General features: G+C 38.8%; 1 protein-coding gene across 4 annotated transcripts in view; it reads left to right on the plus strand.

Moving 5' to 3' along the window:
* The window catches only part of SLC10A7 (solute carrier family 10 member 7), a 334,202-nt gene that overhangs the window by 228,557 nt on the left and 81,281 nt on the right, over window positions 1–24,364 (plus strand). For all 4 annotated transcript variants that reach the window (XM_004378843.2, XM_023733574.1, XM_023733576.1 and 1 more), the window contains one exon: window positions 14,393–14,428. In XM_004378843.2, the coding sequence (XP_004378900.1) occupies window positions 14,393–14,428 (36 nt within the window). The remainder of the gene's footprint in view (window positions 1–14,392; window positions 14,429–24,364) is intronic.

The raw sequence follows: 24,364 nt of genomic DNA on the forward strand, positions 1-24,364 counted from the left end.
GGTTAAGAGCTCAGCTGCTAACCAAAAGGTCAGCAGTTCAAATCCACCAGCTGCTCCTTGGAAACCCTATGGGGCAGTTCTCCTCTGTCCTATAGGGTCACTATGAGTCGGAATCAACTTGACAGAAACAAGTTTGGTGCTTTTTTTTTTTTTTTCGGTGTTTTTGGCTGCTTTCCAGTTACAATGGCAGAGTTGAGTAGTTGCAACAGAGACTGCATAGAGACTGTATGGTCCACAAAACCCAGCATATTTCTATCTGGCCCCTTACAGAAAAAGTGTACCTATCCCTGCTCTAGAGTCTAGATCAGTTCTTTCTTAATGTTAATGTGCATACAAGATACCTGAGTATCTTATTAAAATGCAGATCATGATTCAGTAGGTCTGGGGAGGAGTCTGAAATTCAGCTATTTTTTAACAAGCCCCCAGGTAAGGCCAATGCTGCTGGTCCTCAGACCACATTTTGAGTAGCAAGGGTCTAGATTTCAAGAAGACATTTAGCTAATTTCTCCCATTTATAAAAAGAGAGAGAGTAAATTATGGGTTGGATGTCAGTTCAGTTGGCTAGATTCTTATCTATTTGAATGATAGTGTCCAAGAGGTGTTAGAGGTATCATCTTGGGGGGAAGTTTTTCTGGTTATTTCAAAATGAGTTATCTGATTATCATTTTCTTGTAGGAGGACATTAGTTCAGTGATATTTGAAGGGAGCAGTAATGAATTTGCTAACTCGTATATTTAGATGACCAGTATCAACTGGGTTGGTCTGCTGAATATTTCCTTTGTTGAAAGACAATCCTACATGAGTCTCTAGGACACATTTCTGCATGTCTCCCGAGCAGAGGCATTGACTGTCCTTTGTTCTCAAGTATCTTTTCAAGAATGTTTGTAAAGCGAACAGCCTTGAAAGTTAGAAATAGTAGCTTCCTCCAGAACAAAGGGCAAGTTTGCTTACCTGTAAAGACTTGGGTGATAGAGTTAATGTCTCCCTCTATAGAAAGGATGATATGCTTCCTGCTCATTATAAAAGATTTGGGTTCCCTAAACTAAGGCTTCCTCTCCTATAATGCTGCCCAATGCAAGTGCAGACATCCATCTGATCCCCCTCCGCGTCACCCCGTGGACCTTGAGGGCAAGGGGAACTGAGGCTGACATCATTCTTAGGCTGCTGGCTGTGCCGTGAGTAATAGTCCTTTGTCACCCAGGAGTCTCATGTCTTCTGTCAGCATTCATGATACTGTGGCAGACTAAATTGTTTTCTTACAAGTAGAGTAAATCTCAGGTGCTTCATAGTTTTGACACCTTCTCCCAGTAGTCGCAACACAAGTTTCCAATCACTGACATTTCCCACTCTGTATCCATCTCCCGCTCTTTTCAGTAAAGCTTCTTACTTCTATTTAATAAAGAAAACAGAGAAACTCTTAAATGAAAATGTTTTCAACTTTCAAACATCAGGTAAACAAGCCCATCTTCACATGCACCCACTCTATCCTTTTCCCTCCTTTTACAATGAAGAGGTATCCTGCCTCTAAAGTTAAACCCTTTAGCTGTGCTCTGGAAATCCTTCCCTTCTGCCTCCATAAGTGCAATCGATATAATCCTTTCTCCTTATTAAACCCCCATTCCCCTGCCCCTTTTTGGCACTTTGCTATAAAATTTGAAAATTCTCAAGTCTCTCCCATCCAAAACAAAGCATACAAACAACAAGAATAAAAAACTTCCTTAACCTCATATTCAATGCCCTGGTGGCGCAGTGGTTAAGCGCTCAGGCTGCTAACCCAATGTTCGGCAGTTCCAACCCACCAGCCGCTCCTTGGAAACTCTATGGGGCATCAGTTCTACTCTGTCCTATAGGGTCGCTATAAGTTGGAATCGACTTGACAGCACAGTGGTTTGTTTGTTTTTTTTAACCTCACATTCATTTCTCTTAAGTTACTGCTCCTCCTTTCTACAGCTAAGCTAAGAGAGTTGTTCAAACTCTGTCTGTCTTTCCTCTCCTTCTCAGCTTCAATCCTTTATAATTTAACTTCCACACTAGTCACTCCATTGAAAATTTTTCTTCTAGGCCTCTTCTGAGTTTCAGTCTACACTCTATTCCTTAACTGATTTTCTCTGTAGCAGTTCACCCTCTTAACAAGGCCCCCACTTTTAAAACATTCTTGTCCTTTGGTTTCTATGGCACTATACTTTTCTGGTTTTCCTCTTAGCCTTCTGGCTGTTCCTTTCCAATTTCCTTTATAGGTTTCTCTTCTTCACATGGGTTCTGCCCTAGCCACCTTCCCTTCTCACTGGACACACTCTCTCTTGATGATCTCGTTTACCCCCATTGGCTTCAGCCACCAAATATATTCTGAGGACTCAGTTACCTATATCTCCTCTCCAGACTCTCTTCTCAGCTATAATTGAGTATATCCAACTACTTATAATATCTCTGTTCGTAGCAACCCTGCGTTCAACAGAACGAAACACTGCCCAGTCCTGCGCCATCCTTACAATCATTGTTATGCTTGAGCCCATTGTTGGCAGCCACTGTGTCAGTCCATCTCATTGAGGGTCTTCCTGTTTTTCGCTGACCGTCTACTTTACCAAGCATGATGTCCTTCTCCAGGGACTAGTCCCCCCTAATAACATGCCCAAAATACATGAGACAAAGTCTTGCCATCCTTGCTTCTAATAAGCATTCTAGCTGTACTTCTTGCAAAACAGATTTTTTTGTGCTTCTGGCAGTCCATGGTATATTCAGTATTCTTTGCCAACACTGTAGTTCAAGGGCATCAGTTCTTCTTTGGTCTTCATAATATCATGATATCTTTAGGACTATCATCAATATCTCTGATTGGAGGCCCTGCAGACACCTCAAACTCATCATCTCCAAGAAAAATTAATCTGTTGCTTCCCTATTCTACTCTGCCTCAGTAATTGGCTCAAGAATCTACCTATTTGACCAAGAATCACTTAATTCCAAAAACTAAGAAGCTTCCCTTACTTCCTCCCTTCCTTTTCATCACCTTTCATATTTATTTAATCAACCAGTCTGCCTCTCAAGTAATTCTTAAATCTGTTATATCCATCTTGATCACTAAATTTCCATCATATTAGCCCAAATCAACTCCTGCCTGAATTTCTGCAAAACCTCTTAATTAGTCTTCCTCCCTTTAATCTTCCTCCCCTTTAATCTATTCTTTAAGCTGTGCCTAGAGTGATTTTTACCCTAAACACAGATATCATTATGCCATTGCCACAAGCCCCCTCCCCCACATCCATGCCTGCATTAATCCCTTCACTGGCTTCCCCTTGCTTTGAAATGAAGCCCAAACTCCTCGACATGGATGAGTAGGCCTTCTAGTTTGGCTTCTAGCTTCTTCTCACAACTTCACCTCACACTCTACTCTCCACTTTCAGTTTTTCTTATGTTCTCTCTTTCCTCCAAAGCCTTTATACAGTCTCTTCTCCCTGCGTAGGTTGTGTCTTCATCCCCTTCCTCTCTTCTGCCTCTCCTTTGCCTGGCTAACTCCTACTTTTCTTTCTGTTCTCATCCTAGTTGTCCCCCCTTCCCCAATTAAGCACTCTCAGAGCATGCTGAGATTTTCATCTCTAAATACTCATTGTCTTATTGTGATTACTTGTCTGTCTCCTGTAAAAAAAACCTTGAGCGCACCAATTATGTATGCCCATTCACCACTATTCCTCAGTATCTAACAAGGCCTGGCATAGTAGTCAGTAAGTAGACATCTGTTGAATGTATCAGTGACAGATCGAGATCTAAAAAGATAATGGGTCAAATCTAATAAGATAACATTTAATATGAATATATGTAAGGTCCTTAATTTTGGTTTGAGGAAATCATAATCTTTTGAGAATAAGATGCTAGAGATATTTTTTCATGGAAGTGTAGAAGTTAGAAAGGTACAAGATAGATCTACTTTCTATAATGGGAGCCCCTTATGAACACGGACCATTGTATTCACCTTTTTCCACCAGCACGAATCATGTCTGACACATAGTGAATGCTCAATAAATGTTTGTTTGATTAAATATAATGTCACTGAGACAAGCCAGCTGCCACTCCTGTAAAACCTCACAGGGCGACATTGCTTTAATGGAGTCATCTCAATCCAGGAACAGGTCCTTAGCTTTGCAAATCCAGAAACTCACTTTCATTAGCATACCCCAGTATGGTTGTGTTCCAGGGGACTGATGTCAGCCACTCAGTGTGTTCTCTCCCTTTCAGAAAAGCTACTTGGAAAACAAAATTGTTATTAAAAGTTTTCTTGGTAAGCATAGACTCAGACTAGGGAGAATTAACTAATGGTTTCATTGGCTAGTGTTACCCAGCTCAAATAATTTGATGCAGCTGTCTTCACTATAGTGCACTGTGCCTGATAAACCAGACTGGTCATGTCAGCTGCTGGGACACCCTCTGCCCTTGACAGAACTGTGAGCATACTGCTAAAGTTTTAATTTGGGGTTATTTAGGTATTTACTCTGTGAAGGTCCAGTTTTAAAGGGGAGTTTTTAAAGTTTTTAAAGGCAGAGGAGCGAGTAGAGGCCCTCACCTGCCAACCAACCACCACTTTCTAATCTTCCCTTCCCTAGGCTCCAGATGCTGCTTTTTTTCTTCTATACAGTTTACTCAGCTATACATTTTGATATACATGCTTCCAAGATCATATTCTCTGGAGACAATAAACCCCGACAATTATGTTTAAATTTAGGTGTCTCCAGAACTCCCCGTGCTAGCCCTTTTACTGTGTTGCTTAGAATGTGCTGGTTGATCTCACTCATTACATTTTGGTTTGATATAATTTCATTCTTGAAAGGTAAACTTTTTCTCTAAGTTTTAAAGATATCACTATATACTGACCACAGGACAAAATGCGAAGTCAGCTTGTAGCTTTTAGTTAACATGAAATCTTATTTTTTAAAGTGATCTTCACATTACTGTATGTATAGGTCCAGAGTAAAGGACTTATCAAAGTATAATTTTCAAAAGGTTAAAAACAAGACTTTCTTACAAATGTAGAATGAGCACATGTCCAACATTTATTTAACTGAATAATGAGGGAATAAGCAGGATGATAAAATTTGTTCCAAGGAGATTAAAGAAATGGGGATTATATAGTCCATCAGAATGACATTCTTTTTTTTTTTTTTTCTTTTAAAAAATTTATTGTGGTAAAATATATGTAACACAAAATTTGCCACTTTAACCATTTTTAAGTGTGCAATTCAGTGACATTAATTACATTCACCATTTTATGCAACCATCTTCACTATGTCCAAAAGTTTTTCATGACCCCAAACAGAAACTCAGTACACCTTCAGCAATAACTTCTCATTCCACCTTCCCTCCCACCTCTGGTAACTACTAATAAGCTTTTGTCTCTATGCGTTTGCCTATTCTAGATAGTTCATATAAGTGGGATCGTACAATATTTTTCTTTTCTATCTGACTTATTTTACTTAGCATATCGTTTTCTAAGTTCATCCATGTCCTAGAGTGTATCAGAAGTTCATTTCTCTTTATGCCTAAATAATATCTCCATTGTATACTTACTCTGAAGTCCCTGCATGTGCAAATAGTTAAGCACTTGGCTACTATCCGAAAATTGGTGGTTTGAATCCACCCAGAGGTGCCTCCAAAGAAAGGCCTGGCGATCCAGTCTAAACCACATGGGGTTGCCATGAGTCACATTCAGTGGTAACTGGTTTTGTTTTGTTTTTTGTGCAGATACCACATTTTGTTCATCCGTTTATCTGTTTGTTGATGATACTTGAGTTGTCTCCACTGTTTGGCTATTTTGAATTATGCTACAGTGAACATTGGTGTATAAATGTCTGTTCAAATCCCTGCTTTCAGTTCTTTTGGGTATATACTTAGGAGTGGAATTGCTGTGTCATAGGGTCGCTGTGAGTCAAAACTGACTTGACAAAAACAAGTTTTTTTGTTTTATTTGTTTATTATTGTAGTTTAAGTGAAAGTTTACATTTCAAGTTAGTCTCTTGTACAAAAATTTATACATACATTGTTATGTGACCCTAATTGCTCTCCCTGTACTGTGACAGCACACTCCTCCTTTCCACCCCCAGAGTGGCATTCTTAAACAGTCCCTGGATGGTGCAAGTGGTTAAGCACTCGACTACTAGCCAAAAAGTTGGCCGTTCGAACTCACCCAGAGGTGCCTTGGAAGACAGGCCTGGCAACCTGCTTCTGAAAGGTCACAGCCTTGAAGACCCTATGGAGAAGTTCAACTGTGCACACATGGGGTCTTCTTGAGTTGGAATTGACTCCATAGCAACTAACAGCATTAGCAACAAATTAGAGACAAAACTGGTGTAACACCTATAGGACAATAAAAACATAAGCTTTGTGGTTATTTTTTCTACCAGACAGAAATTATTTCCATCTCTACTAGATAAAACTCTGTAAAGTTAACATGCAATTTCAGAGTCTGAGCCCTAATCAGTAGTAAATAGCAAGTCAAACAAAGGTATATTCCTCGGGGTATTTAAGTAATACTTGCATTGGCCTGTAAGATAATGCTCCAATATGACATTAAAGGGACATTCAGTTTGGAGTGCTGCAGACTGTAAATTTATCTGGATGAGAATATGTCTCAAAGAGAAGGCTCAGACCCTGCCCTAGGAGGAACAATGGGAGCAACTGAGGACTTTTAACCTGGAAAAGACTTCAGGTAGGAATCAAATGCTAACTTCAGCCTTACTTGTAAAATATAACCGTGAGGAAGTAGCCTAGATTGCCAAGGTTTTATTTACACCATTCAACAGCATCCTTAAAGGATCATCAAGAAGCAGGAGGGGAGAGAAAAAAAGACAAGCCTAACCCATAGGGTAGAACTGCCCCATAGAGTTTCCAAGGCAGGCAGTGTTTTGTTCTGTTGTACGTGGGGAGTCGGAACCAACTTAACAGCACCTAACAACAACAACAAACAACAACAATCATGATAGCAGACTGGTACGTCTTTCTCCCTTGGAGCTGTTGGTGGATTCAAACCGCCAGCCTTTCGCTTAGTGGCAGAGCACTTAAACACTGCCACCAGGGCTCCTGGAGGGGTGAGGCTTGACCTAAATTGCTCCAAGGGGAAGACTGGGCTGCAGTTGGGAGTGGATTGGGATCAGCAAAAGAGACAGCTTTCTCTTTGTGGAGAGCTTCAGCTAGGAGCTTTGTTTACCTTAAGAAGGAGAGAGTTTTCTGTCAGGAAAGTCCTCTGACAAAGGCACAGCCATCATTGGTGAGAATGTTAGGGAGACAGAGAGAAGGGGTCATGCTTTAGATGAGAACTGGACCAGAGTATCTCTTAAAATCTTTTGCAAAACTGAGATTCTTCCACCAGGCTGAGACCAGGACAACTAGATGGTGTCCGGTTACCACCACCAACTATTCTGGCAGGGATCACAATAGAGGATCCCAGACAGAGCGGGAGAAAAATGTAGAACAAAATTCAAATTCACACTCACACACATACAAAAAGACCAGCCTTGCTGGTCAGACAGAGACTGGAGAAACTCCAAGAGTATGGCCCCCAGACACCCTTTGAACTCAGTACTGAAGTCACTCCTGAGATTCACCCGTCAGCCTAAGGTTAGACCGGTCTATAGGACCAGCAGCAACACCCATGAGGGACTTGCTTCATATTTCAATCATGTATATGAGACTAATGGGCACATCACCAAAAGCAAAGACAAGAAGGCAGGAAGGGACAGGAAAACTGGACAAATGGAAACAGGGAGCCTGAGTTGAATAAGGGGAGAGTGTTGACACATCACAGGGTTGGCAACCAGTGTCACAAAACAATTTGTGTATTAACTGTTTAATGAGAAACTAATTTGCTCTGTAAACTTTTATGTAAAGCACAATAAAAAAAGAAAAAAAAACTGAGATTCTATTATTCTGTGAAAATTGAATCTTATTAACACTAAGTCATTGGGTCAACACCCTTTAATTAAAAAATAAAAAGCACCGTTTCTGAGACTTATGTTCAATATCCTGGAGACAAAAACCTAAGTCACTTTTTAGTATCTGTGTGAGCCTGGTAGTTGTTGCAGTAAACCTTTTGCTAACATTTTCTATTAAAACCAAATCCTAAGTTCACTTCAGTTTTGCCTTTTTTACAAGTCCTACTGCTGAGAGAAGTACATTCACAGTTTTATCGTTTTTGTTTTCATTTGGTTCTCTGTATTTTAATGTGACTAAATCTCAGTGTCTCAGATTTGACTCTTTTTTTTTCCCTTTCCACTAAAATCTTTGAAGTACATTCACCCAGTCATTCACATCAGAGGTGTAAATGGATTTTTTGTTGTTGTTGAAGTTTTTCGGGAGACAATGAAAGCTGGTCACTTTGTGCCTTCTTCAGGTGTTGCTTTCAGAAAGCTTACATACCACCCCAACTTCAGGGATGCTGAAACTATGTCTTGACCTTGAATCAGGAAGGAAGGAGGTGACATCTTTTACTAGAAGTGCTTGCTCATCCACTGCCTCTTTGGTATTTATCCATTAAATTTTTGTAGGATTTGCTTAGGAAAGAGGAAGGAAAAGAAATCAAATTGAGCCTTATTTTGAGAGAATATTACGTGTTTATTGGACTTTCTGACTTTCAATGATTGTTGCTGTCACAGCTTAAATTTTTAGTTCAGTTTTTTTACAAAAAGACTGATATTTGCAAAAACTTGACTTAAAAAAAAGTATCTGAATCACTTTCTCCATGTCCCATAAGGCTTATTTCTCCATTTGTTTCATGCCATCACAAAGACACACTGAGTCTGAAGCTACTCTCAGGTTTACTCTTAAAATATAACCCTGAGGAAATAGCTTAAGATTGCAAAGATTTTATCTATGCTATGCAAGGGCATCATAGGCTCTGGAGTCCCGGGAGATATGTATTCAATTCCTGACATTGTCTCTTACTAGTTCACTTGGTCTCTGATGCTCAGTTTCCTTACCTAGTAAATGGGGATAATAATAGTACCTACCTCATAGGGTTATTTTAAGGATTACATAACATACATAAAATCCTTAGCATAGTATCTGACACAAGATAAGTCCTCTGTATATTAGCTCTTATTACTTTAATAATAATTATAATGACTGCATAAAAACTTAATTATGATGCTCTTATCAAAGTTAATGGCATTATGGCCAATTCATTCCCTAATACAACTGAAAAATAGGCTTCAACATTACAAACTAATTCAGTCTTAATGAACTTGAACAGCCATTCTTGAGAAAATAATGAGGAATCTTGAATCCGGAATTAGAAAGTACATCTTATTCACAAGGCAACAATATTTTAGGAACAAATATCATAACTCTTGGAAGAGCTACAAAGAAACTCTTATTTTTGTGTGACTATACACTTGAAGTACTCAGACAGAAAAATATGCAGAGAAAACTGTTCTACTTTCCAGAATGAGGTTATCACTAAGAATAGGTTATTAACTTTGAGACCAAGATCACACAGCACTTAATAACAACACAAATGTCATAAGCAAAACTCTGTAGAAAACTGTTCTGGTCACTGAAATCTGCTACCCAGTTACTAATGGTGTAGTAGAGTAAGTTTTGAATTTGCCGTTGGAAGAAGCGGGTTCAAGTCCAGGCTTTCCTGCTTATTTGCTGCGTGTCTTTGGGTTGGTTACTTGGCTTTTCTGAACTTTGGTTCTCTCATGTATAAAATGGGGCTAATACATAACTTGCAGAAAGAACTGAAGAAAAAATTCAAGCCACAAGTGGCAAGTGGGTATGAGCATGGCTGCTAACCAAAAGGTCAGCAGTTCAAATCCACCAGCTGCTCTTTGGAAACCCTATAGGGTAGTTCTACTCTCTCCTGTAGGGTTGCTATGAGTCAGAATCCACTCAACGGCAATGGATTTTTTTTTTTCTTTTTATGGGCAAAATATTTAACAGTGCAAGAAACATCGATAGAAGATGGAATAACACAGAGTCACTGTGCCAGAAAGAACTGGTCGACGTTCAGCATTTCAGGAGGTAGCATATGATCAACAACCAATGGTACTGAAGGAAGAAGTCCAAGCTGCACTGAAGGCACTGGTGAAAAACAAGGCTCCAGGAATTGACCAAATACCAATTGAAATGTTGCAACAAGCAGATACAACGCTGGAAGCGCTCACTCGTCTATGCCAAGAAATTTGAAAGACAGCTACCTGGCCAGCTGACTGGAAGAGATCCAGATTTGTGCCCATTCCAAAGAACTATGATCCAACAGAATGCAGAAATTATCAAACAATATTAATATCACATGCAAATAAAATTTGGCTGACGATAATTCAAAAATGGTTGTAGCAGTACATTGACAGGGAACTGCCAGAAATTCAAGCCAGGTTCAGAAGATGACATGGAACAATGATATCATTGCTGATGTCAGATGAATCTTGGTAAAAGCAGAAAATACCAGAAAGATGTTTACCTGTGTGTTTTTGACTATCCAAAGGCACTTGTGGTTCAACTGTGTGGTTGGTAACAAATTATGTGTAATATTGTGAAGAATGGGAATTCCAGAACATTTAATTGTGCTCATGTGGAACATGGGCATAGACCAAGAGGCAGTCTTTTGACTGGAATAAGGGGATACTGCGTGGTTTAAAATTAGGAAAGGTGTGTGTCAGGGTTGTATCCTTTCACCATACTTATTCAATCTGTGTGGTGACCCCATAATCCGAGAAGCTGGCCTATATGAAAAAGAACCTGGCATCAGAATTGGAGGAAGACTCATTAACAGCCTGTGTTATGCATATGACACAGCCTTGCTTGCTGAAAGTGAAGAGTACTTGAAGCACTTACTTATGAAGGTCAAAGACTACAGCCTTCAGTATGGATTACACCTCAACATAAAGAAAACAAAAGTCCTCACAACTGGACCAATAAGCAACATCATGCTAAATGGAGAAAATATTGACATTGTCAAGGATTTCATTTTACTTGGATCCACAATCAATGTCCATGGAAGCAGAAGTCAGGAAATTAAATGACTTATCGCATTGGGCAAATCTGCTGCAAAAGACTTCTTTAAAGTGTTAAGCAGATACCACTTTTGAGAATTAAGGTACACCTGACCAAAGCCATGGTGTTTTCAATCACCTCATATACATGTGAAAGCTGGACAATGAATAAGAAAGACAAAAAAAGAATAGATGGTTTGAATTATGGTGTTGGTGAAGAATATTGAATATACCATGGACTTCCAGAAGAACAAACAAGTCTGTCTTGGAAGAAGTACAGCCAGAATGCTCCTTAGAAGCAAGGATGGCGAGACTTCACCTCACATACTTTGGACATGTTATCAGGAGGTACAAGTCCCTGAAGAAGGACATCATGCTTGGTAAAGTACAGGGTCAGCAAACAAAAGGAAGCCCCTTGACAAGATGGATTGACACAGTGGCTGCAACAGTGGGCTCAAACATAGCAACGATTGTCACGATGGCACAGGACCAGGCAGTGTTTCATTCTGTTATACATAGGGTCACTATGAATCAGAACCAACTGTTGAGTCAGAACCTCAACCAGTGCTATGAGGGCACCTACCAACAATAACGATATGTAACCTAATTCCCTTAGTAGAGGAGGATCAAATTTTAAAATGTCATGAAAGTGCTAAAGCAAAATGCCTTTAATATTACTTGTAGTATTACTAATATTATTATCATCCCACTATTGCAAAAAAAAAAAAAAAAATGGGGATCCGGAAGAAGATGGATGCACATGCACTGTACAACACCAGTGTAGCATTGATTCCTCCAAAAACTTAATGTCCGCAGAGTGGTGATAATGCTTGTTATGGATTGAATTGTTGCCCCCAAAAATGTGTGTCAACTTGACTAGGCCATGATTCCCAGTATTGTGTGGTTGTCCACCATTTTGTGGACATTTTATGGTTATTCTATGTGTTGTAAATGCTACCTCTATGATGTTAATGAGGCAAGATTAGAGGCAGTTATGTTAATGAGGCAGGATTCTATTTAAAATATTAGGCTGTATCTTGAGTCAGTCTCTTTTGAGATATAAAAGAGAGAGGCCGGCAGAGAAGAGAGAGACTTCATGCCACCAAGAATGAAGAACCAGGAGGGGAGCATGTCCTTTGGACCCAGGGTCCTTGCGCTGAGAAGCTCCTAGACCAGGGGAAGATGGATGACAAAGACCTTCCCCCAGAGCCAACGGAGACAGAAAGCCTTCCCCTGGAGCTGGCACCCTGAATTCGGACTGTTAGCTTCCTAGAGTGTGAGAGAATAAATTTCTCTTTGTTGAACCCATCCACTTGTGGTATTTTAACTGTTACAGCAGCAGTAGATAACTAACACAATGCTCAAGCTTCTAACTGGGTGAAAATTCTTGCCCTATCACAGATATCATGTCTTATTTCTTACATGTGTTACTAGTGTTATTGATATTCCATAATTAACATTAATGCACATTTCTATTATCCTTTACCTGAATTTAGGTAAATCCATAGATAACGAAGGTCAAACTGTTTGGTTAGGTTAGGTTATATATATAAACTAAGTCAAATCCCTTCTTTGTTTACTAATTACTCATTGTGCCTTCACTCATGTTCTTCAGTAGTTTCCCACTGTTGATAGGATCAATTCCAGGCTCCCTGCCCTGGCATACATGGCCTTTGTGATCTGGGTTCTAATCCCTTTACTTCACATTTTCTATTCTGCCCTGCTCAACTACTTGAAGATCCATCGTGCCGCTGTACCTCCCCACTTCCTGGAATGCCCTTACCACTTTTCTCCTGGGTCAGTTTCCATTAATTATTCAAATCTTGTTCATTGTCTCCTCCTTGTCATGACTTCCCTAAGAGAAATAATCACCTCCTCCTTCATACCGTTGTCCCCATTGCACCAGTATGTTTAACCATATGTTTAATCAACTGGCTCCCACATAGACTGAAACTAGCAAGGTAGTCTCATTTCTACATGAGAGTGTGGAACAATGACCTTGAAAAGTTTAAACAACATGACCTGGTAGAGTTTAGAGTTGTTCCCAAAGTCTGATATATATTTTGTGTCACTGGAAGACAGTAGTTAAATATTATTTTTGTGTTAGCACATTTAACTGTCTTAAATGTGATAAGGAGAACCTGTTTTCATAGACACCAGTGGAGATGATAAGTCACAATACACATTTTAATGAATAGATTTAAAAATATAACACTTAAATTAAAATCTACTCCCTTTTGCTAACCTCAAAAGTTTACACAATAAAGAAGCATTTATTCTATTATTTAATGATAAAGCAAGTCCGTGGATGTTCACATGTGTAATGTTCAATAAAGTTATGGTATCAACGTTCATATAAAGTAAGCCAGTCCCTCTTGGGCCACATCCAAAAGAATTTAGTTACTTTTGTGACAAAAGGACTTCTTAATAAATACCAAAAGGGCTTTTTCCCAAAATGAAAGAATTGTTCCCAGACCTGGATCCTGGGCACAGTATGGTCTTGATGTTTCTCAGTATCTCTCTCACTCTCTCTCACACACACACACTCAGACTCTCTGGAATTTTAAAGTTCCAAGTAGAATTCATTAATAAAAATATGAAATGCTTTTTCTTGTATAAATCATAATAAAGTTTTGAGAGAGAAAGGAAAAACTAAGAAGGGTGAATAATCATCTGCAGCTCTAAAACTGAAGCCTGTCGTGTTAACTCCCAACCCAAACACCTAATTTAAAGATTTACCTTCAAGAAACCCAAAAGCTAGTATCCTGGCTCATCGGCAACAGCCTCAAACTGTTCCCTGTCATCGAAGGAAACAAATCTTTTTCTGGGTTCTGCCTAGGGGAGGCAGAGAGACTGCAGTGGTCCTGTGTGGCTAAATTAGATGAAAGACTTGACTTCCACCATGGAGACATGGAGTCTAATCAAGTAAAATGAGTTTTGAGATGCCAGCTCATTTCCTAGGGGAGATCAGTTCACATTACAAAATCACGTCTCATTCATCACAACTGACGTGGTCTTTGCTCAGGAGAGGACCCCAACTGGGACTAAACCACCTGTCTTCTCTCGAAAAGGGGCACTTTATCCAAGTTAGAGTTGCAAGCCATGGAGTGAGAAAGCTTGCCAGCCACCAGCTTCTACCCCTGTGATACACACGTACTGTAGAAGGGAACTTAAGTTTAAAAAAGGAAAGACAAGTTTAAGGAAGATTGGTGGTTGTACTTTTAATGATGCCAAATACTAGTAATTGTCATAGAGATGCTAAGGCATTATTGTAGGGAGAGCCAAGATTGGATCTCCTAGATTTTATTAAACGAAAGTGAGAAGGATAAGCATTTCCATGCATCAGAGTTTAAAATGGCAAAGAAAGTGCTCTGCTTTACATGCTGATAAATGATCATCATTTCTTTTATTTCTTTCAGGGCATCGTTATAACACCCCTGCTACTGCTGCTATTTGTGAGTACTTTGATCTTGTCTTTAATACCTTTTATTAAAAGCCATCTACAACCCTTTAAGAAAGGTCATTAGAATAAAATTGAAATTTGAATCCTTTTGTACCACTTTGCATCACATTTTGAACTGTTCTTCCAGTTGAGCTGTACTAAGTAATAACATTCAGATACAAAGAAGCTACAAAGTCTCCAGATCCAAGGACTGCATCAGGACCCAGTTACTTGGACCTTCGACTTCTGGTTAAATCGTTAATTATTACAAATTAATGGCCTGTGACACAGGTCAAAAACGTGCTGTTCTTTATTTTCTCATTAGTAAAACTAAAGTGATTGATAGTGGCCCAGTGTTTGATAGCATTTGACAGAAAGAGCCTTGGGCCAGGGATCAGAGGAAGCTTGAGTTTCAAAGCTGGTACTAATAATAACTAGCTTCCTTACCTTGGAGAATACTGCCTCAATTTTCTCATCTGTAGAATGGGAAACAACATCTACCCTAGTTTATCTTCCAGGGATAATGAGATAAGCTTTAGAAATAAAAAATACAGGTAGTTACAAGCTACTGGTTAACTAAACAAAAACTGTTCTGAAAACAAGAAATGCTAATTAACTGTCTTACTTCTTTAGGCACTAAGCATATGAAAAATTAGATGAAAGATTATAATAGAAATTAATCTTATCTCATGCTGAGCAAAGCATATGTAATCATGAATGATACCTAAAATATTTTATGAACTGTGCGTTTTTCCAGACACACATCTCCCTAATATAAATCACTTACTTATCACTGAAATATAGTTGGGGATGTGTTTCTGGGAATGAATTGCAGCTGTTTGACTAACTGTTTGTCAGTGAATTAAAACTGTGGGGAAAATTTATTTAATTATCGTGTAATTACCCAAGTTGGAATTCAATTAGAGTAATAGAGTAAGGGACCTCATTTCTTACAAGCTGTGGAGGAAATAGAGAGAGATAGAAATATTAAACAGTTGGATTCTGCATCTTTCATGAAAGACATTACTGCCAGGTACATAATCCTCAGCCTTCCATTCCTTTATGAAATGTTGGCTCCATACTGACAAGATAAGAACAGTCCCATCATCAGATTACTTTCCTCGGCATAACAAACCTCATTAATTTGGGTTTTACCAATTCACAATGTGCAGTGAGTCCAATGGACACTCGAGTATTATTTGCATTAATTTGGAAGAAAAGACTTTGTGTATACCTACCTGTTCACTGGGTGCAAGGAACTGGACTCCATCAGTGTTTTTTTAACAACTGGGATCACAAGATTTCTCCCGCTTCAGCAGACACAGGAGGTAGGGCAGTCTGAAGTCCCCATTTGCACTGTGTTCAAGGGTCTAGTGTGGAACCTGGCATCTAGCAAGTGCACAATAAGTGGCAGTAACAACTCTTTTAAGAAGAACAGGGAAAAAGTTACAGCCAAAACTAGGTGGCTGAGAGAGTAGTGCTTTTGAGTATCTCAGACTCTGGAATCTCTGGCACCCTGTTTCATCTTGTGGTTGAAGAACCAAATAAGTACTTTCTCTCTCTCCTTGCCATCTCCATGACATAACAAGAAATTTTCTCAGCCAATTAACATTATGGCATCACATTAGTGAAAGCTTTCTCCTACTCAGATCCATAGACTAGTGAGCTTGAGTTGGTTCAATATTTTAAAATAATAAAGCGACAAGAATAATGAAAAAGATCTCAAAACTCTCCTAAGTCTATTGCTCCCCTTCTGAGCCAACTGGGCTGTCCCAATATGTTTTATGGCATCAACAGATACTTCTATGTTTTATGGCTTTAAATCACATATGTTTTATGTAACACTTTTTATTTGTTTAAGTTGCCCCGCATTTTTCCAACAAACACTTTGGTTACCAGGCTTCATTTTCTGAGTTGGATAAGAACTTGAGCAACTTAAAATATGAACACATTCCATAAAAGATGTAGTATTTTCTTACCCCTGAAAATTAGATTGTCTTATTTTATCATATTTTGAAAATTAAAATTTCTGGATATTCAGGTACAGTAGCTAGCGAAGACCCTTTTTGCTGATGGAATCTCAGCCCCCTATATTCTTAACCTCTTCTCAGAACATTCCCTTCACCTTGTTACACCAACTGAAACCTGTCCTATGATTTATATTTCTACTGCAGGCCTCTTTTTTTATCATCGAGCCTTAAAATGGAGTAAGATGTCTTCCTTGACCCTCATTGCCAATTCCAGATCATTTTCCATTTCTTTTCCATAAAATCTCCTAGTCCAGTCCCTTTGAAGGCTGTGCCAATATGATTATACCACCTACTACACCTCCTTATTCTAATTATCAGTAAAACGTCAGGTCACTGTCCATTAGTCAAAAAAAAAAAAATGCACCTTCCCATTGTCTTCTTTTTAACACTACACTTGGATTAATTTTGGCATTACAATATTCACATAGTTGATCCTTCCAATACCTTTTCCTCTAAATTGTTGACCTCTCGTCCAGCAAACTTGCCCTCTACTCCACGTTAATCACCCACCCTATGGTCTGCCACCCATTGGTCAGATCCTTGACTTTGTTACTGTCAATAACTGCATTTCTCCATAATCCCATTTTCAAGTGTCCTCCTCTCTGACCAACATCCCCTATCTTTATGACTTATTCCTTATGCAACCAAAAAACCAAACCCGTTGCCATCAAGTCAATTCAGACTCATAGCGACCCTATAGGGCAGAGTAGAACTGCCCCATAGGGTTTCCAAGGATATAATCCTTAGGGCAGCAGACTGCCACATCTCTCTCCCATGGAGCAGCTGGTGGGTTCGAACCACTGACTCTTTGATTAGCAGCTGAGCACTTTAATCGCTGCACCATCAGCACTCCTTTTATTCCCTGTAGTACTCTCAAATCAAAAATTCTTCAAACTTGCTGAAATGGCTGATTCATTCATTCACCTAATCACCTTTACAGTGTCTCTAACTATACCTACCCTACCGTCACCCGCCTATGCCCTCACATCCCATCTTACCTAACTTAGATCTCGTAGTCCATCATTATAATTAGTTTATCACACACACCATCAACAACCTTGCTCATCTCTTAGTTCTTTCTGTTTGCCTGACAAAACACTAAACCTGCTTAAATCCAACACTGATACCTTCCCTGCACGTGTACCTGAACGTGGTTAGAGTAAAAACACTACCATACTGACTAGGCTTATTTTAAATTACTGACAACTAACTGTGAGTAAGCCTAGCAATCCTCCCACCTTCCTCTAATTAACTCTCCCACTTCCTTAGAGAACTATTTCACACCTTCTCCTTGCCTCTCAAATATCCAATGCCTCAGTGCCTTGTCTCTCTTTTCATCTCAGCTGGTACAGAAAGAAAATTAGCTGATGAGGAGATTAGAAGCAATCAGAGATATTTTACAAGATCTATCTACCTGCATCTGTAGCCATATTCTTTGCCTCTGCTTCTGTTTCTATAGACAAACTGTCTTTGCACCCATCTAAGGCCAATCCCTCCAGTTGTATACCAGATGCCATTTCTTACTGCCTATTTAAAGTCATGATTCTCACAGATTTTTTTATTTCTTCTATATTATCAAATTTGCCTTATCTGCAGGATCATTTTCATCAGCATATAAGCATTTCATAATATTATACAACTTAAAAAATTAAACCTCACTTTATCCTACCTGCACTCCATTTCTGTGCTCTTTTACGGCAAAATTCCTCAAATAAGTTATTTATAGTTATTCATTACTCATTTAATAAATATGTATTGAGTTCCTGCTATATGCCAGGGACTGTCCTGGGTGCTGGGGATATAGCAATGAACAAAACAGATAAATCTTTGCTCTCCTGCGTGTTACATACTAATGCAAAGAAACAGCAAATGAGTAAAAATTTAGTGTGTAAGATGGGTGATACATACAAAAGAAAAAAAATAAGGAAGGGGAAGAAGTGCCAGAGTGGGATGGATGTTTAGCATTTTAAATAGGGTAGTCAAGGTAGGGCTCACTGAGAAAATTACATTAGAGCCAGGGCATGAAGGAGATTAAAGGAGTGAGCCTTCTGGGGAAAGAGTATTCCAGGTGGAAGGAACAGCAAGTGCAAAAGTCCTGAGGTGGGTGTGTGCCTCGTGTCCTTAAGGAACCACAAGGAGGCCAGTGTGGCTAGAATAGAATGAGTAAGGGGGAAAACAGCTGAGATGAGCTGAGAGACATAGTGAGAGCCAAATGACATAGTGAGAGCCAAATGATGTAGGACCTTGAAGTCCTTTGTAAGGACTTTGAATTTTAATTTGTGAGAGACAAGAAGCCATTAAAGGGTTTTGATCAAGGGAATGACATGTTCTGACATACTTTTTAAAAGGATAATTCTGGTTGCTGGACTGAGAATAGATTGTGAAAGGATTGTGGTGGAAGCAGGAAAGCTAATGCCATAATCATGGCAAGGGATGCTATTAACTTTACTGTTAACTTAGGCCACGGTGGTTAAGTAAATATGGTTGAAAATGTTTGGAAGTAGAACTTGAAAGCAGAATTGCAAGACTGAATGAAGAATATGAGGGAAAGAGAAGAGCAATGATGACTCCAAGCCCAAGCAACTGGAAGGATGGAGTTGCCATTTTCTAAGACGGGGAATATTGTAGGATAGAACAGATTTGAGGGAGCTCATAAAGAGTTCAGTAATGGATATGTTTGTACTGAGATGCCTTTTATACATCCAAGCAGAGAAGTTAAGTAATTGACTATATATATAAGTCTGGAATTCTGGGGAAAGGTCTGGACTACAGATATACATTTGTGAGAGGTCAGCATAGAGATGGGTTTTAAGTTAGATGAGATCACAAAGAGAATGAGAATAAAGAAAGAAAGAGATCAGAGGATTGAGTTCTGGAACACTCCAATATTAATAGGTCAGCAAAGAATACTGAGAGTGGCCAGTTTACTTAGGAGGAACTCTAAGAGATTTTTGGTATTCTAGAAGCCTAGCAGAGAATGTGTTTCAAAGAGTGGGTAGTGATCAGCTGTATCAGATATTGCTAATAGTTCAGATAAAATGAAGTCTGAGAATTCACCACTGGATTTAATAAGATGAAGATGTCTAAGAATAAGAACGCTTACTTCTGTTAAAGTAAAAGCAAAGAGATTTATTGAGGGTAATACAGTTCACAATTTGGGGAAACACAGGCCAGAGAGGAATCTACCAAGTACTCCAAAGCATGGAGGGAGAAGTGTACTTTTATAGTAAAGACGGGAAAAGGAAGTGCATGGTGTTCACAAGGTGGGTATGTCATCATCAACTCTATTTTCAACTACCTTGTTCCTGGAACATCCTATAATCACATTCCTGACTCCTACCCTTATTTACTTAAGAGTGGCTTGGGACAGGAGCCAGGCCAGTTAAACAAGATGATAGAAGACCCTGGTCCCACCCAGCCAGAGGCCCAAGGCCATATGCATACAAATGGGAAGAAGCCAAAGTTACATTCTCAGGAATGTAGAAGCAGGAGCTTGTAACAAAATGAGTTTTAATTCAGATCTCATGTCAGCCATTTTATTATGCCAGGTGCCTCAGTTTTAGATATTCACTAGCACATTCCCCCCTTTTGTTCAAGCCTCCTCGAGAGAGCACTAAACACCCACAATGGAGTTACCTTTTTTTGCAAGGATTTCTTGGGTATGTCGCAGCCCCAAGTATCAAGAGTACCAGACCTTAAGGATGTTGGACTAATTTTCTCCTTCCCCTTGCCATATTGATAGACTTCATCTTCAGGGTGAGTTGACTTTTGTCAGGGTCAGTGCTGCAAACAGAGCCAAATTTGGAGGAACAACTTGGCAATCAAAAATGCTACTCAAGGTATGAAATCAGTTACTTAGTTTCTCCTACACATTTGGTTTCTTCTAAATACATGATTCTTTGAATACATTTGATAAGACTGTAATGATTACAACAACAATTAAAATAATCAGTCAGTTTATAATATACAACACAGCTGATTTAGTTATCTAGTGCTGCTATAACAGAAATACCACAAGTGGATGGCTTTAATAAAGAGAAATTTATTTCCTCACAGTAAAGTAGGCTAAAAGTCCAGATTCACGGTGTCGGCTCCAGGGGAAGGCTTTCTCTCTGTTGGCCTTCTCATCAGTCTTCCCCGGACTACAAGCTTCTCCGCACAGGGACCCTGGGTCTAAAGGACACACTCTGCTCCTGGCACTACTTTCTTGGTGGTATGAGGTCCCCAACTCTCTGCTTGCTTCTCTTTCCTTTTATCTCTTATAAGATAAAAGGTGATGCAGGCCACACCACAGAGAAACTCCCTTTTCATTGGATCAGGGATGTGACCTTAGTAAGGGTGTTACAATCCCACCCTAATCCTCTTTAACTTAAAATTACAATCACAAAATGGAGGACAACCACACAGTACTGGGAATCATGGCCCAGCCAAATTGATATACACATTTTTCGGGGGACATAATTCAATCCATGACAACAGCTAAGAACCAATACCATTAGGTAACCAGCAAAAAAGAAGGCTACTTCCCCAGATATATTAATCCATGAGCAGCAAGAGGTATTGGCAATAGTGCAAACCTTTCCTTGTTGGGCCAATAAAAAGTCCAGACTCTAAAGATTTTTGTTGAGCTGCCATCCCATCAGCAACATTATCAGCAATCTGAACAATTTTAGCAGATAGATTGCAAATAGATTTTTATAATTGTAGTATACCATAAGCAAAAACAAATGCTTGAAGAAGTGACCAGCTGCATCCAGGCTGCAGTGGTTCACGTAAGAGATTCTTCCAAATATACTCTGGCAATTAGTTATCTCAGCTAAATGAACATTTGTCCAAAACCTAGGGGGTTTGGGGTAAGAGACTAGGAAATCATTTTGGCAGTTGGGATCGGAAGGGTCCCAAGCAGTTTCTCTGTTCTAATTAGGGTTAGATTAAAACATGGTATCTGAGGCTGGACCAGTAATCCAGGGGGATGCCACAGTCTAACTCATACGTTATTAAAAGTATTAGACATTTCATGCCACATAAGTACAGTTAATAACATAAGAATAGCTATGATTATGAAGTAAAGTCAACAAAAATCCAACAAGATTCATGGAGCTTTGTTCCGTAATCTCAGGATCAGCTGTCTACCTAAGATGTTGTCTGCTTCTAGCCACCTGGGTATTTTAAAGTGATTTTTAGTTATCCAGAGGGCTGACTAGTCCATAGAGGTGTCTTAGCCCCTTTTAGCTGTGACAAATGAACCCAAGGTTTGACTCTTTTTAATTTGGATTTGGGGATTCCATCTTTGGTTATTAAAGGCTTCTTTAACCTGAGAAAAACATTCATAAGATATTCTGTAGTCAGTATAGCGTTACTAGTTACTGAAATAGCTCATTCTTACATTAAAAAGGGAAAGAAAAATAAAAAGTGGTTTCCTGTATCTAGAAAATAGAACATTGTACATCAGCAATATTCTCATATAAACCTTATACTAATTATTTTAGTTTACTCAGTCCCATGGAGTTAATTTTGGTTCTGTGCAACTCTGGATCATAAGTTTGATATAGTCCATTTTTGTTGAAATATTTTGGTCAGGCATTTTCAATGAATCAGTAAAGTAAAACTTATCTGCAGCTGACAAAACTTGATATGGACATGATTAACTTAAAATAATAATAACCTCTTTGCTGTTGAGTCATTTCCGACTCTTAGCAACCCTATAGGACAGAGTAAAACTGCCCCAGAGGGTTTCCAAGGAGTGGCTGGTGAATTCGAACTGCTGACCTTTTGGTTAGCAGCCAAATGCTTAACCACTGTGCTAATAGGGCCCCATAATAATAATAATACTTATTAAAAGTGAAAGACTTGATGGAAATTAATTACACAAGTGATGCAAAGCCAAATAAAGTCAATTCAGAAAGAAACTTTAGACAAAAATATTTCAAAACATAATGGTTAACTTTATTTTCAAAGAGCTTCAGATATAACGCATAATAATCTTGAGACATAATACCATATAGTCAGGATGTATCAAGAATATACCAACATTATCTAGTCTCTAAACATCTGAATAGTAATTTAAAAAACTCCATGGGTAAACAATGTGAATTCCCTAGTCATTGGCATTGATAATGCTAGATTAAAACAGAAAGTTGCGACCAAGTTAGAAATTAAAATAATAAAATTATGACATAATAGGATGTGCTTGCTGTCTAATATCAGGAAAAAACATAAGAGGAAAGAGTAACACATAAATTTTTAACCCAAAGAAAAGTTGGCACTTTTCCTGATTTGACAACATGTTTCACGTAACTAGTAACACATTAAATAAACCTTTTTCTTTTAGTGCTTTTTCCTTTATAAAGTGTTTGTGGCTTTCCACGAAGTTTCAGAGTTGTCAGGAGTTTTCCATAGGTCACCAAAAAACAATACTTGAGTTATTTTACCGAAGACCTTAACCCTTTCATGGATCATGGGATATATATGCCTCTGTTACATTTTCTGCCCCTGGAGGTTTACTGGCAGGCATTTGAGCCACTTTAGTATGTTCTGGTATCATGGCAGATACTGGTGCAACTGCCTAAAAAACAAGGAAGTTGGCCTGTGCCACATGTGAGTGTTGAGAGCCATTCATATGAGGGGATGCTTCCCGGAGGAGTGATTATGTGAACTTTTGTATCTTTTGGCTTATGTACAGCAAGATAAGGTTTACAAGTATGTTTACAGTTTCTTTGGTTTTATTGGAAAGGTACAGTTACCAGCATTTGGAAATATTCAAGTAAATGAGTTATTTTTTCATTGAAAACAGTTTATGGTACACTTCCTGGGCCATGGGACTGGTATGTCCTTGTGTGTGTGGTAGGCTTCATGGAACATGGTACCAATATCACCCACTCTAAATCAAACTGATAACAATTGTGTGCAACAAGTGCAATGTTTATTTAGTATTTTTTGTGTATTTTTGTGTATTTTTGGACAGTTGAGTAAGATATTTTATGACTCAAGTGTAACCAGGAAGTGTGATTCGCCATGTCCCATATGTGTGATGTGCTTCATGGAACGTGAGACTGGTATGTCCTGCTGGTGGTTGGCACCCCATTTTTTCAAATAATAAAAAACTACTAACAAACAATAATTCAGCATCCATTCCAAAAACATGGCATTACAAAAAAAATCCCCCCAAAAAAAAATCAGCCATGAAAGAGGTACAGCTAAAAAGTTAGCTTTCTTCAAAGCCATGCACTTTGACTTTTGACTCTGGGAGTTTATTCTAATGAGATGTTGAACCTTTGCCTTCAAGGCAGATTGCACAAAGAATAAATTGACTTTTCAACCCAATAATCAGAAAATTTTGTTATTTTAACAGCGAGAAACGCAATTCTTTGTTTTATATGCTATTTAACTTTAAAGCTCATAAAAATGTCATAAATTAACCCATCAAACTTTAGTCTGACAGATAAAACTTTGACCATATCAATTAAACTCCTTTTTAATAAACCTTTTAAACATCACCTTTGTTGCATATCTCTTTTAAATGGCAAATATGAACACACTTATTTAGCAGAGTTGAATATATATATATCCTTTAAAGAAAAAAACCATTGCTGTCAAGTCGATTCCGACTGATAGCAACCCTATAGGACAGAGCACAACTCTTTCCAAGGAACAGCTGGTGGATTCAAACTGCCAACCTTTTTGTTTGTAGGCATAGCTCTTAACCACTGTGCCACCAGGGCTCCATATATCCTTACTCTATGACATAAAAAGCAGAAGTATATAAACTTTAAATTAACTCAATTTAATATCCTAAAGATCTTGAAAATCATTTTAAGCCTAAAACTCATTGCCGTCAAGTCGATTCCAACTCATAGCAACCCTATAGGACAGAGCAGAACTGTTCTCAAGGAGCAGCTGGTGAATTCGAACTGCTAATC

The sequence above is a fragment of the Trichechus manatus genome, unplaced genomic scaffold, assembly GCF_000243295.1.
Source record: "Trichechus manatus latirostris isolate Lorelei unplaced genomic scaffold, TriManLat1.0 scaffold00059, whole genome shotgun sequence".
Taxonomy (NCBI): domain Eukaryota; kingdom Metazoa; phylum Chordata; class Mammalia; order Sirenia; family Trichechidae; genus Trichechus; species Trichechus manatus.